Source organism: Lagopus leucura, unplaced genomic scaffold (assembly GCF_019238085.1).
Source record: "Lagopus leucura isolate 7727_CA_CO unplaced genomic scaffold, USGS_WTPT01 Super-Scaffold_73, whole genome shotgun sequence".
In the NCBI taxonomy this organism is placed as follows: domain Eukaryota; kingdom Metazoa; phylum Chordata; class Aves; order Galliformes; family Phasianidae; genus Lagopus; species Lagopus leucura.
Genome location: NW_024962252.1, coordinates 80,516,209 through 80,529,900, shown reverse-complemented (window position 1 = coordinate 80,529,900; position 13,692 = coordinate 80,516,209). Strand labels below are relative to the sequence as shown.

Genomic DNA, 13,692 nt, shown 5'->3' with positions numbered 1-13,692 from the left:
TTGTTACCGTTTTGCTCAAGAGGTGCTGATTTTAATCAAGCTGGGGATTTTGTTTTTTTCTAAAATATGAATTACAGATCTTTTTGCAGTAATATAGTCCATATAAGTATCTCATAATACAACAACTAGATTACTGCATTGCAAGATTCCTGTCAGTTGTATAAATGACAGGTTACCTTTGCTTGACTGACATTTACATCAAGTATTTGAGAACAGGTAATGTGTTGTAATACATTTAAAGCATGAGAGGAAACATCTCATATGTGGTACTTTTGTTCAAACTATGAAAAATCAGTATGGCATTGGTCATGTACAGCTATTAAAATGCGGCATCTATTTCATACAAGATTTTGTTTTTTAATACTATGTTACATGTAGTAAATAAATAGCTTTTCTACATTTCTTATGCGAAGACTTCCTGCAAAACCGATGAGAACTTGAGAGCAAAGCAAAATGCTATCGCAGTGGCTACCGTAATTTAGGGATTACTCTGTGGATGCTACAGAAAAGTGTTGGCTGGAGTGGATCACTGTTACGTTCTGTGTTGTGTGCTGTGCGAGATCACTGACTGAAGCTATGAAAAATGAAAAGACATCCTGCTTTACCATAAAGATGGTAATTGGCTGCATTGGATAATTAAATGCTGAGCCGTGAGTGTGAATTGTGAGGATCCTGGTACAAGTTCACAGGTGGTCCAGAAAATGAAGTGCTCTCTATCCATGTGAGCATTTGAAAAATTACAGCATTTTTCCTGGTGCTCACAGCAATTACTGTCGTAAGCTGTCTACTGTTCTCTTCTACTGTCTAGAAGAATGGACAGCAGCATCTTTGGTTTTTGGTAAGTGCCTTCTAAAATTCCTTTGTTATTAAAGCCATTATTTAAGGTGATGAAGTATTCTCGCTTTTTAATTGTGTGTTTCATGACTTAAAGCCAGTAAGCAAAGTTGCTATTAAATGGCTTGATAATGTATCAGTAAAATAAGTGTGACAGACCTCGTGAGCTCATACAGTGATCTTTCTCCTGAATTCTTGAAATTTCTACTGTGAAAATGATTCTTTTGCTTGCAATATATGTAGCTACTTGTGTGTCGTAAATGTAATTGTACCACAAAGTCTCTGACAAATGCTGCCTTTTTAACACGTACTTGATAAATGCATGAATGCAGTATATTTTTTCCCAAATAAGAGACGTGTTTCTGTGCTTTTAGAAGACTGTTAAACCTGATATATTAACTTGTTTCCTTTTTATTTTCTAGGACGATGGAGACAGGAGGGATGGTTTGGATTAACTTTTTTCAATGAGGATCTCCTGTGTCTCAATTTTTTTTACATTATTATTGCGTCTTAATTAATAAAGATGTTTTGAAGTTAAAAGACTCTATGTCACTTTGCTCTTTAGGCTAATGGACACGTTGGGAAATGATTTATAATAACTTAAAATAATCACTTGTAGCACATTTTTAATGCTTTTTATGAGGTCTACTGTGCAATTATATTTAAGTATTTTTAAATTATTTGAATTTCCAACACTCATTCTGTTAGACCATGTTTTAAATCTGAGTTCTGTTCAGTGATAGTGCCAAGTTCATGAAATGCACTGAAATTGTTTTTTGTAACATTCATTCAGTTATCTGCGTGGTTGATTTCACTTGGTGCAGCTTTTTACTTTGGCAAAAAAACAAAAGCTTTTTGTTAATGTGTCAGAAAACACATTAAAAGATTTGACGTGGTAAAAAAAAAAACACCAAACCTTATTGACTTAAACAGTAGCTGAGCAGGCATAATAATTAACCTCAGTAGAGGAGATGGTGGCTGTTTTAGTTCTCGTGTTACTTGGTTGCAGTATTTTCTTTAGGTTTTGTAGGTTGTGAAATGCTGTGTTTTGAGAGAATGAAGGTAATGCTCTCATAAAAAGAATAGTGTAACTCAGATTTTGTGATGAATGTGGTCGATTGTTTGGAATGTCTTTGTGCAATGACAGTAAATCTGATCAGTATCTGCAAATCATTCTGATAAAGAAACAAGGAGCCCCAAATGGTATACACTTTGAACTGTGCACTGGGGTCAGTGAAACAAACCTGATTTGTGTGAGTTAAGTGTCTGACTCAGTTAAATTCACCTCATTAGCAGAAAGAGTTGCCTGAAGTAGTAACTTTTTTCTTTCTTTCTTTCTTTTTTTTAAGGGACCCGCAGGCACTGAATTATTTTCTGCATGGACCTAGTAATAAATCTGTAAGTAGCATTTCCTGTGTGTGCGATATACAAAACCTTTACTGAGTGTATTGTTTCTAAACATGATTTTGTTTTTTACCAGAGCAACGAAGACTTGACAAATGCAGAATATTCTGTAGCCAACTCAAATTCCATTTTCGCCAACTCCAATGTAAGTGGTCAGGAGAGAAATGTTGGTTTTTGAAACTGCATGCTTTTGTTGCAGCTTTATTTGGCTCTTAAAAAGTGAATTAAGTAAATTTGGGCTTTGACCTTTTCCACATGAAAATTCTGAATGTTCTTGTAGAACCACCTCACGCTGCTCAAGTATTTCTGTTGGGTTTTCAGTAGTGACTGAATCAAAAGACATTAGCACTACTAGGCCTTTTTTTTTGCAAATTTTCCAAAGCCACTTGCTGAGCAGTGAAAATGTTCTCTGCTGTAACTATTCAGTGAATTGGGCATGTAAGTTTATTGATCGTAGATGTGGTAGATCTGTTCTATGTCTGATGTATTATTTCTGCATCTAAATGTATTATTTATACATTTTCTGTGAATTGTAGGATATTTTCGTACCTTATTTCTAAGTAAAATCTGAGCTAGCAATTATGAAGTTCAATTCATGTTATTTTTTTGTTCTTTACACTGAGTAGCTAGCTGGGGATGTTTTCTTACTGTAATTTCACTGTTAGAGAATTCACTTGAAATTCATTAGGTGTTGTAAGTAGTCACAGAATCATATCTCATAGAATGGCTTGGATTGGAGATGACCTTAAAGATAACCTAGTTCCAACCCTCCAGTATTCCTTGTGCTAGGAGTGTTGCTGCACTGGATCACGTTTTACTCAGTGATGTTGTGGGCTTCATGTACTTGGAGATACGGCCAAGGCTGATCTGATCTAGTGTTGGCAGTAGACTCCCTTGAGTAGGAGGCTGGACTCGGTGGTTTCCTTCTAACCCATATTTCTTGTATTTCATTAGTTGATTATTGTTGTTGCTGTTTCTTTGTTTTATTATCACATACTCATCCCCACATTCAGCTTTTTTAACATATGCAGTATGGTTTTCTTGTTAATTGCTCTTTCTGTTGTATTGTGGCATGCTAAGAAAGATGAGGCTGTGGGGGAAAAAAGATGATATATGACATATATTTGTCATAGCGTAGATTTTCTAGTTGTTCTTTGCAGACATCTTCTGATAGACATGAAAAGATAGGCAGAAGTTGGGGTAATTCTTGGTGTATTTCAGAAGCTGAGATTTTTGGTAGTAATTTTGAGTTGGTTTTGTATTCTGGTTACCTCTTGTGCCTTTGCAAGGCACTTTTTCATCCATCCTCACAAACAAATCATTTTTCACTCAAGTCAGCACATGGTTTCTACCCAAGGAGAGGAGGGAAGGAAAGATGATGCTGGTATTCCATACAAATCCCACTGGTGGTTGGATTCACAGGCCCTGCATATTACTTAAGACACCTGAAAAGTTGAGGATTTCTGACTTCCTTTTGTTGTTAAAATTCTTGCATGTACTGAAGATTCTGGTTTTGTATGTATTCAGAATTGCTGTCATGAAGTAGGATTGTCTGTGTTGATGCAATGTAATGCCTTTCAGTGGCAGAATTTACAAATTCAGTGTCAAGGGTTCAGTGCCCCAGCTGGTAAGCATGCACAGCCAGCATTTAACACAAACAAGATGAAATTCACGGTGACTTTAGGGAGAGAAGGCAGTGTCTGCTTTTTTTTTTTCATTTTCTTTTTTCTCCTTACTTCCCCTCAAAGTGATTCTCCACTGATTACAGGTTTGTTTCCTGGCTGTCATCAGTTTCTGTTACATCTCTCATGGGAGAGTTCCACAGTCATTGCCTGGGTTGTGTCCAATGACTTCTGTCACTTTCCTGCTAGGTACAGTGGAACAGTTTGAGAGCAGAATGTGCATGAGGCCAGTGAGAGTAAGACTGTCATTGAAACAGATTTATAAAATTGCAGAGGCACTGATTTCTTGTTGAAAATAGCATAATGCTCTGGTTGGCTGTTCAAATCATGGCAGCAGTGATTAGGAATACGTTTCCAGTTTGCGTAGGTAAAATTGTGTCTGGATGTTAACCAGTCCGGGGAGCAGGGAGTGAATCTCAATATTTTTCATTTCAGAGGGAAAGTTTCAAGCTCTTTGTCTTGATTGCGTACAATATTATTATTTATTATTACAATTGCTGTTGTTATTATTAGTTGCTGTATTGTTAGTACTAATGGTAACAGTATTAATTGGAGACAATTTACAGATGCAGTAAGGAATTCTGCCCAGGAATCTGGGGGTCCTGAGTTCCAGTAGAGCCCTATATAATGAGTACTTTTTGCTCTGCCTGATGGTAGTTAGGTACAGTGGAGACATCAAGACATTTAAGTACTGATTTAATTCTTTTAATAAACGTATATGTTAATAAAATTGTGTGTTTTTATACGTTTTTATACGTATTTAAAGACATACAAATATTTTATTAACTTCTAATACATTCAATATTTTATAACATGGCTGAAGTTTCGTAAAATATACAGGCCGTTTCAGAAGCAGGTTGGGTTAAAATTCTGAATATGCTTAAATATTTAGGGTGGGGACATGGTTGCATGTGATAATTACAGCTTATGGTGTCTTCACTTGTTTATATGGGGTGAAAACAAATGTTTGTGACATTTAAGGAGTGAAAGCTCAGAATATGAAGGCAACTGATAATTTCTCCACCCACGTTATGCAATCCTGATCTAAGAAGAAATTGGATGTTTTTTCAAAAGTTGTGATGTGATTTTGGATTTAGGAAGGTGTACTCTTATCTAACTTATAACAATTGCAAGTCTTTAATAGCTATTTAAATTTGTCATTCCTACCCTCCCTTAAGAACCTGACATTTGTGTTGCTAAGAGATTCTGGGCATATTATGGTGTTTTTTATTTTTATTTATTTATTTATTTACTTATTTTAAGGAAAACTTGACAGTAGACCAAAGTACAGTAGGCTAGTTGGATCTGATTTCTTTTACAGTATTTACAGAGGTACATTAGAAGCATTTTTAATTTAACATGCTACTTAATATTTGCTGTAGTTTTAGTGGCAGTTCTTCTCTGTAATCTTTTCTGAAGACATAAAACACAAAATCTGTAGCGTTGTTTTTCTTACTCTTATTTCTAAAACTCTTTGAGACAAAGACTTAACACCCTTAATGTTGTGAAATGGCTGCTAATTTGCACTGTATGATTGTAGTATGGCAGTTTGTTTGGGTGAAAAGGCTTAATGGGGAAACGGTTGAGAATTTCTGAAAAGGATTTATTTTATTGTATTTCATTTCAGAACACTGATCCTAAGTCGTCTGTAAAAGGTGTAAGCAATCAGCTTGGAGAGGGGCCTAGTGATGGACTGCAGCTGTCCAGTAGCCTTCAATTTCTTGAAGATGAACTTGTGTCTTCTCCTTTACCTGATCTTAGTGAGGATCAACCTTTTGATATTCTTCAGAAGTCCTTGCAGGAGGCCAATATTACTGAACAGACTTTGGCAGAAGAGGCATATTTGGATGCCAGTGTAGGTTCTAGTCAACAGTTTGCACAAGCTCAGCTTCATCCTTCTTCATCAGCATCCTTTACTCAGGCTTCTAATGTTTCTAATTACTCAGGTCAGACGTTGCAACCTGTAGGAGTTACTCAAGTGGTACAGCAACCTGTCGGAACATCTTTTGCAAGCAATACAGTCGGCGTGCAACATGGCTTTATGCAACATGTCGGAATTAGTGTTCCCAGCCAGCATTTGTCTAATAGCAACCAGATTAGTGGTTCAGGGCAGATACAGCTGATTGGTTCATTTAGTAATCAGCCTTCCATGATGACCATTAATAACCTCGATGGATCTCAGATAATACTGAAGGGTAATGGTCAGCAGACACCTGCAAACATGAGCAGTAGCCTCTTGGTTCATAGACAAACTCCAAATGGTAACTCACTGTTTGGGAACTCAAATACAAGTCCTGTAGCACAACCTGTAACAGTTCCGTTTAACAGCACAAATTTTCAGACATCTGTACCTGTCCATAATATCATAATTCAAAGGGGTTTAGCGCCAAACTCTAACAAAGTACCCATTAATATCCAACCAAAGCCTGTCCAGATGGGTCAGCAGTCTGCTTACAATGTGAACAACTTGGGAATACAGCAACATCACGTGCAGCAAGGGATTCCGTTTGCTTCTGCAAGCTCACCTCAAAGTTCAGTAGTTGGTCCTCATATGTCTGTTAACATCGTTAATCAACAAAATACAAGAAAATCAGTTACACCTCAGACAGTTAGTAATGCTGGAGGTAGTATTGTTATCCATTCTCCTATGGGACAGCCTCACGCACCTCAAAATCAGTTTCTCATACCTACAAGTTTGTCTGTTAATTCAAACTCAGTTCATCATGTCCAGGCCATAAATGGACAGCTTCTTCAGACGCAGCCTTCCCAGTTGGTTCCTAGCCAAGTGTCTGCCGAGCATGTAATGCTCAACAGGAACTCTACAAACATGCTGAGAGCCAACCAGTCGTATTCTGGACAGATGCTGAATAATCAGAACACAGCTGTTCAACTTGTTTCTGGCCAGACCTTCACAGCTCCTGGAAACCAAGTTATAGTAAATCATGGAACTTCACAAATTGTTGGTGGACAGGTGCCACTGCAGCAGGCATCACCGACAGTGTTGCATTTGTCACCCAGTCAAGCTAATGCTTCTCAAGGTAGATCGAGTTTTACGACAATGTCACCTGGGCAGTCTACAGTCTCAAATATGTCAGCTTCTAATCGATTCGCTGTTGTAAGTTCTTCTGGTTCGGTACATCCTAGCTTGGGACCTTCAGTTCAGTCTGTTGCATCTGGAGGAAACTTTACTGGAGATCAGCTCGCACAGAGCAGGACTCAAGTTCCTGTCAGTTCATCACATCGTCTTCCAGCATCCTCTTCCAAATCCATCAGCACCTTTAGTCACACGTCAGTTGGAGTAACACAGCAACAGTTCGCCTTCAGTCAGGTAAGCAAACTGCTTCAGAATACAGCTGAAGAAATGATTCTAAACTGTGCTAAAATCTTGTTAATGAAGTATTAAAATTGTGAATATGGAGGAAGTAGGCTTTGTTAGGCTGTAGTATTACAAATGTTGTGTAACTGCTGAAAATCACTGTAACCCAGATGTGTTGTTTCACTCAGTATTTTCTGAAGTTTGTCACTGAGTGAATGAGCCTGTTGCTTCTGTTAATTCAGAAGTTTTTAGTGGTGATTCATAGTGGTATTTTCTCAACTGCTTACCATTAATCTTTCTGGCATTTTGCGTGCTTGTAGTTCTTTTGGATCTGGAGCAGTTAGAAACTTTCAAATTTGAAGCAGTCAAAGAAAAGGTGAAAGGTGTTTCTCAAAGTCCTTAGGAGGAAATACTTTCTAAAGCAGTTTGTAGAAGTTTAGCTTGTAAAAAATATCTCTAGGAAGAGGCCTATTAAGTAATTTTAAAAGTTCTAAATGTGCCTTTAGGGTGGGAAGTGTCCAGTTGATGCAGCTGTAGTTTATATTCAGCTTAAGTTATCTGCTTTCATAAATGAGTTTCCAAAGCATGTCAGTATTGCACTCGTTAGCATCTAACATCATTAGCAACTAACAATTAACTCTGCTTTTTATTGCTTTGTTTTAGTCTAGTTTGTTTTTTTTTTCTCTTTAGTCATTATAAAATACTGATAGCTATCATCTCAGAATGGAATTGCACCAATTACTGTTGTTTTTTCTCTTTTCCCAAAGGTCTCATGCTTTTTTGCTAACCGAGACCAAAACAGGCAATGTAATATTGTGGCTTTATTTAGAAAATAAAGGCAAACGTGTAGGACCAAATTTTCACTCTTCACTAAAACTGCTGGCACAGATTGTAATGTTTTGTTTGCAGATGAGTAATTTGAACACTGACTTTCTCTTCATATGTCTCTATTTTTGTATTTGTAGGATGCATTTTGAGGCCAGTGAGTTTCAGCAGTTACAAAATCATAGAATTCCTTATTGCTGTAAAAGAATATATTTTTCAGGTAAAATTTTGGAACCAAAAAGCGGCCAGTGTGGTCTTAACTATAGGGAACAGATTCTACTGCTTCCCAGAATCTCCTTAGCTAGTTTGTACTTAAGTCCTAAATGTTGTACGGTATCATAAGGTCAGTATCATTCAGTTGCTGAACACCGTGGAGTTTGTTCTATTGAGTGTTTTTCTTGAGACTTTGCATCTTTGAGACTCTCAAAAGCTGAGCTACCTGAAGGCTGCTTTTAGTTTGAGTCAGGGTGAATCACAGGGCATCCAGAATGTACCCTCTGTGTATTTGTACTGTTGGTGGAGTTTCCATTCCTCTCTAATTTACTGTACGCAGTTCTTGAACTCAGTGGAAGAAGTCAAGGTGAGACTTCACCAGTGCCGAGCTTGAGGCTGAGGGAGGATGCACAGTGCTGCATTTGCCTGTTCTTGCTCTTTTCCTCTTTGTTAAAGCTTTCAGTAAATACTTCAGCTTTTTATTTTTATTTTTAATGCATGTGCCACAGAAGAAAGGTATGAACCAGACATCACCAGTTTCTGCGTCAAAGGCTCAAGATAATTTGAGACAACATCAGCTGTCAAGTCTTCTGAGCAACACCCTATCAGGTCAACCATGGTCTTTTAAAAATCATTCTGTTGTCAGGTTGTTGTTTTTTTTTGCAGCAGCAATAGATTCTTTTTCACAGTGTCAGACTTGCATTGCTGGCTCGTGTTTATAGAGGTAATTGGAATGTTTGTTTTTTTTTAGGAGACTGCAAACAAAATTTTTCAGTGTTCAGTGTGTGCTTTTCGAAAAGGTGAATCTGGTCTGTAGAGAATTAGTTTTCCCTTTATAAAATCCAACGGAACTGAACTGTCTTCTATTCTTTTTTGCAACTTGGAGAAATACAGACGTCAGCTACAGAATTGTCTGAAATTTTTGTATCTTCTCTTGTGACAGTATGAATAAGTTACAGAAAAGTTCAGTGAAGTTAGATAGTTGAAGAATATGGAAAAGTGTAAAATGTACTGTGATTTTTTTTTTCAGTAATTTTTGGGACACTGTACTTACGGTACTTGAAATTCTTGGTGTGTTGCAGTGGTGTGATAGGAAATCCTTATATTCTAGGCTTCCTGTAGTTTGCAGCACAGAGTATCAGTCCTGTTCTATTTTTAGGTGCCAGTCTGTCCCCAGGGTAGTTCTATCAGTGTTTTTAAACTTGTGAGGCGTCTTTCACCTAAAAGACAAAAACTCAACTAGAATGATTGGGATAGGTACATTAAATGGTTCTGTTCTTGCTTAGCATTACAGTCTCTTTAATGTATTTTTTATAGGGCAGGACTCTGGAGGAAAAATCATACAGCAATCTCTTGGAACATCACAAGAAAAAGGAGTAGGATCATCTTCAGTTCAGTGTATACAGGTAGAGAAGACTTTCACTTATATGTTTCCCTTCAAGTTTCAGTGAAGTTGACGTAGCAAACATGGAGTATTTTGCCAGTTGATATTCTGAAAATGCTGTTTTGAGATGTCCTTGCTTAGTGGAGTTTGTTGCTTCCTGAAGATAATTTGATAAGACATCACAGTTCTTTGATTTAGTTGAAGATGAGTTAGGCAATACTGTTACTTCTTGTAAACTCAGCTATTGTGTACGTGTTTGGGTGGGGATGGTTTATGAGAAGGAGGAAGAAAATTCCATCTAGCCTTTAATTCTTACGGCATTGTCTTCTTTCCTCAGCATGTGTTTGTTTCCCACCAAAAGTTTTCCTGTGTGAGAATTATGTACAAAAGATTTAACAGTGCTTCAGGGTTTGGGGCTGGATGGGGAAGCCAGTTTTTATAGAATACAAGTAAGTTGCGAGGGAGGGTACAATTGTTACATTCCCAGACTGAGCAATTGAGGATAGGAGGTGAGGGCTTGAATTAGGCTAGGAGCTGCAAGTTTAGCTGTGGATGGAGCTAAATTACAAAATCACAGGGGGAAAAAAAAGGGGAAGGACCTGATTTACAATTTCTCTTCGCTGCTGTAACTGTGCTGACTGAAATACATTTGTACAGGGTATGAAGTAGTGCTCAGTTATGAGTTCAGCTTGGTTTTTTAATTATTGGTCAGATTTGCTTTCTCATGTGAAGGTGAATGCTTTCTGTGCAATGAAGGTACCAAGCACTGTTGCAGTTTGCCTGCTTCATGCCATTCCTGCTTTGGTAAGGAGGATGTTCTGTACTTAAAACAGCTTTCACTCAATCTGTTTTAAAATCAAAAGTAGCTTTTTCCTCTGTGACTGATTTTGTTAGACCAGTTGGCAGTGTCTTGGAAAAAAAAACCAACAGTTTGTATTAAACAAAAAAGCCCTTGGATTCACAATAACTTATTCAGAAGATTTGGATTGAGTAATGCCTCTTGTATAATCGGAACTTGAGTCTCTACTACCTTAGAGAACCACGTATTTTAGGACAGCATTCTGCTGCAAAATGATTTCATAAATCATTAGTAAGGTAAGGAATGCAGAAGACACAGATCTGATGGTTATATGTGGATTGTTAACACTGAAAAAAATGCAGGGCTTTCAGCCCACAGCCAAATACCAGGCTTTTGAAAATGTACATATGCAGCCTTAGCCTACTTCCCTGACAGATACTTTAATCCATCAGTATCAGGCAGGATGACATGGGGAAGACAGTTCCTGAGAGTAGCTTTATTTTCAAAAGAAAAGAAACCTTTTCACCTGCTAAATTTGGTAATAACCAGCCTTTTTCCTGGTGAAGAATGTATAAGCACTGCAGTTGAATTTGCCTGTAAACAAGATTGTGATGTAAGAGGACTGACTTCCATATTTCACTGTTAATGTGCCTTGTGAAAACATGAGATGGTTAAATGTGTTCATACTTGCTTGGTGATTGCACTTAGTATTGGTACACTTAGCTGCCAAAAATAAATGCTGAAATGTGAGCTCTGCAAAAGAAGGGATGTGCTATAATTTGTCTCTTACTTTGGACTTAGGTGGATGGTCATTTAGTTGGACAGAAACGACCTGCTGCTAAACAGTTAACTAAAGGAGCTTTGTAAGTCATTGGCTTCTTTTGTAATTTTATTACAGATATTTTCTCCAACTTTCATCTCCCTTTAGTTTTTGGTAGTGTATAAACTTTGGTTAGATTATGTGCTAATTGTAGATACCAATTTCCATTGCAGTATGCTACAGCAGTTACAGAAGGATCAGATGCAAGCTGTGACACCAGATAAAAGTCAGTTCAGATCATTAAATGATGTGTTTCAGAGACTCCTTTCATATCATGTGTGTCAGGGGTCGCTGCCGACTGAGGAAGACTTAAAAAAAGGTAATTTCCATCTTTTAAATTGGCATTGGGGTTGTAATTAATGTATTGAGAGAATTCTTTGTGCAATTTAGAGCAATTAGAAAGGAAACGTTTTAAAGTTTGTGCAAGTTACTGAAGTACAGCGTTTGAAAGTATGTTCTTGTCTTTCTAGTGGACAGTGAGTTTGAATCTGTAGCTACACAGCTATTGAAGAGGACACAAGCTATGCTGAACAAATACAGATGTTTACTTATAGAAGATGCAATGGTAAGGAGCATAATGCAGATAGAAGAAATGTTTATATAATGTGACTGAGTTTGTAAAAATAACACAGGAAGGTGAGAGCTGGCATTATAGTTAATTTTGTTTATTCTCTTTAATGATATATCATTATGTGTGTGTATATGAAGAAGTATATATACACGTATATGTGAAGTTTACTATTGTACCAGCTATCTCAGTGACCAGCTTGGATTTTTCAGTATAGACTTGTATCTTAAAATCAGTGATTTACGTTGAGTTCATTTAACACACTGCCAAAGGCTGCTGTTCATTTGTAAATTCAGTAGATGTTAAGGGCACATTAACTTCTGCTGTTTGTTTATACTTTGCACTTGCTCTGAACAGGCTGTGCTTCCAGTGGACAACTATATAAGGAGCCTGGTGCCATCCACTTATCTAGTGGGTGGGAGTCATTTATCACCAGTGATAAGGTCTTCTCCGTCTTCCCTTCTCCAGACTGAGTGGTCCCAGGTCTCTCAGCCTTTCCTGATCGGGGAGATGCTCCAGGCCCCTAATTATATTTGCAGCCCTCTGCTGGGCTGTCACTAGAAGTTCTGTCTTTTCTGAACTGAGGAGCTCAGAACTCCAAATATGGTCTCACCAGAATAGAGTAGAGGGGGAGAACCTCACTTGACCTTCTGGCCATGTTCATCAACCCCAGGTACCATTGGCCTTCTTGGCCACAAGGGCACACTGGTGGCTCATTTTAATGTAGGAAATTGTTACTTCTCCTTAGAAACTGGGTGGAGTTTCCTATTTTTGTCAGAAATACTACTAATTGAAATGCTTTCACAATCCCAGGTTTGAGGTAAAAAGAAATCCAACTTGCACAGTTACTTGAATGTATTTTGGAAGTATCAGGCGATCTCATTGTGGCTTCAGACACAATAGTATTCAAGTCTGAAAAAAATTCAAAATTAGAGTACAAAAAATTCAGATCAGATTCAGTTAGGAACAGGAATGCATAGTAAGACAGGATTGCATAATAGAAGTGTCACAACTAACACGGCTTTGGAATCTGGCAGTCCTGTTTAAAAGATAGTTACCATCCATATACATTTGCAAGTAATTGCAGTGGAAGAGAGATAGAGGTGAAAATCTGTTCTTCTAGCATCTGGAATATTGTATGATACATCCAGTTCAGTCATTTTGGAATGAAGTTACCCAGAAGAATGCTTAAGTTTGGAATAAGTTACCTGTGTTGTGACTTAATAGCCAGTGAGCTTTTTTTCTGTGATGGATGCATCCACTGGCATGAAGGCATGGACTGCAAAATGCAACTCAGTATAAACTACTTGAAAATACCAGTACTTCTGGGAGAGAAGTGAAGAGGAGAAACAAGATCGTGTGGTGATCTCAATTGCAAGATTTTTGCTGTTTTTTTTTTTTTTTTCTTCTGAAAATTACTGCATGTTCTGTTTTCTAAGAAAAACAGTGGTAAAAAATGTATTCAGTTGTGAAAAGCTGTGATACTTACAACTACTATAGTGATTCTAGTTGTTAAATTTAAACCCCTACAATTCTGTGATTCTGTAATACTTCATTGTTGAATTTTAAAAGTTGTGGTCATTGTAAGGATCATTGAAGATGCTATGGAATTATGGATGATTTTCACACGTATATGTAAGCCATTGAAAAGTAACTAAACTATAAGTGTTTTAATTTAGTACAAATATATGAGTGACTTCAGAGGTGTTTTTTTTTTTTTTCCTTTTTCTGCAGCGGATAAATCCATCTGCAGAAATGGTTATGATTGATAGGATGTTTAACCAGGAAGAAAGAGCATCTCTGACCCGGGAGAAGCGCCTTGCACTAGTGGATCCTGGTAAGTGATG

General features: G+C 37.4%; 1 protein-coding gene across 5 annotated transcripts in view; it reads left to right on the top strand.

The window, feature by feature from the left end:
- BICRAL (BICRA like chromatin remodeling complex associated protein) overlaps positions 1-13,692 on the top strand; it is a 41,739-nt gene that overhangs the window by 22,992 nt on the left and 5,055 nt on the right. For all 5 annotated transcript variants that reach the window (XM_042881057.1, XM_042881023.1, XM_042881050.1 and 2 more), the window contains exons 3-11: positions 2,184-2,232; positions 2,315-2,383; positions 5,548-7,248; positions 8,784-8,883; positions 9,592-9,680; positions 11,259-11,320; positions 11,451-11,596; positions 11,748-11,842; positions 13,580-13,682. In XM_042881057.1, the coding sequence (XP_042736991.1) occupies positions 2,184-2,232; positions 2,315-2,383; positions 5,548-7,248; positions 8,784-8,883; positions 9,592-9,680; positions 11,259-11,320; positions 11,451-11,596; positions 11,748-11,842; positions 13,580-13,682 (2,414 nt within the window). The remainder of the gene's footprint in view (positions 1-2,183; positions 2,233-2,314; positions 2,384-5,547; positions 7,249-8,783; positions 8,884-9,591; positions 9,681-11,258; positions 11,321-11,450; positions 11,597-11,747; positions 11,843-13,579; positions 13,683-13,692) is intronic.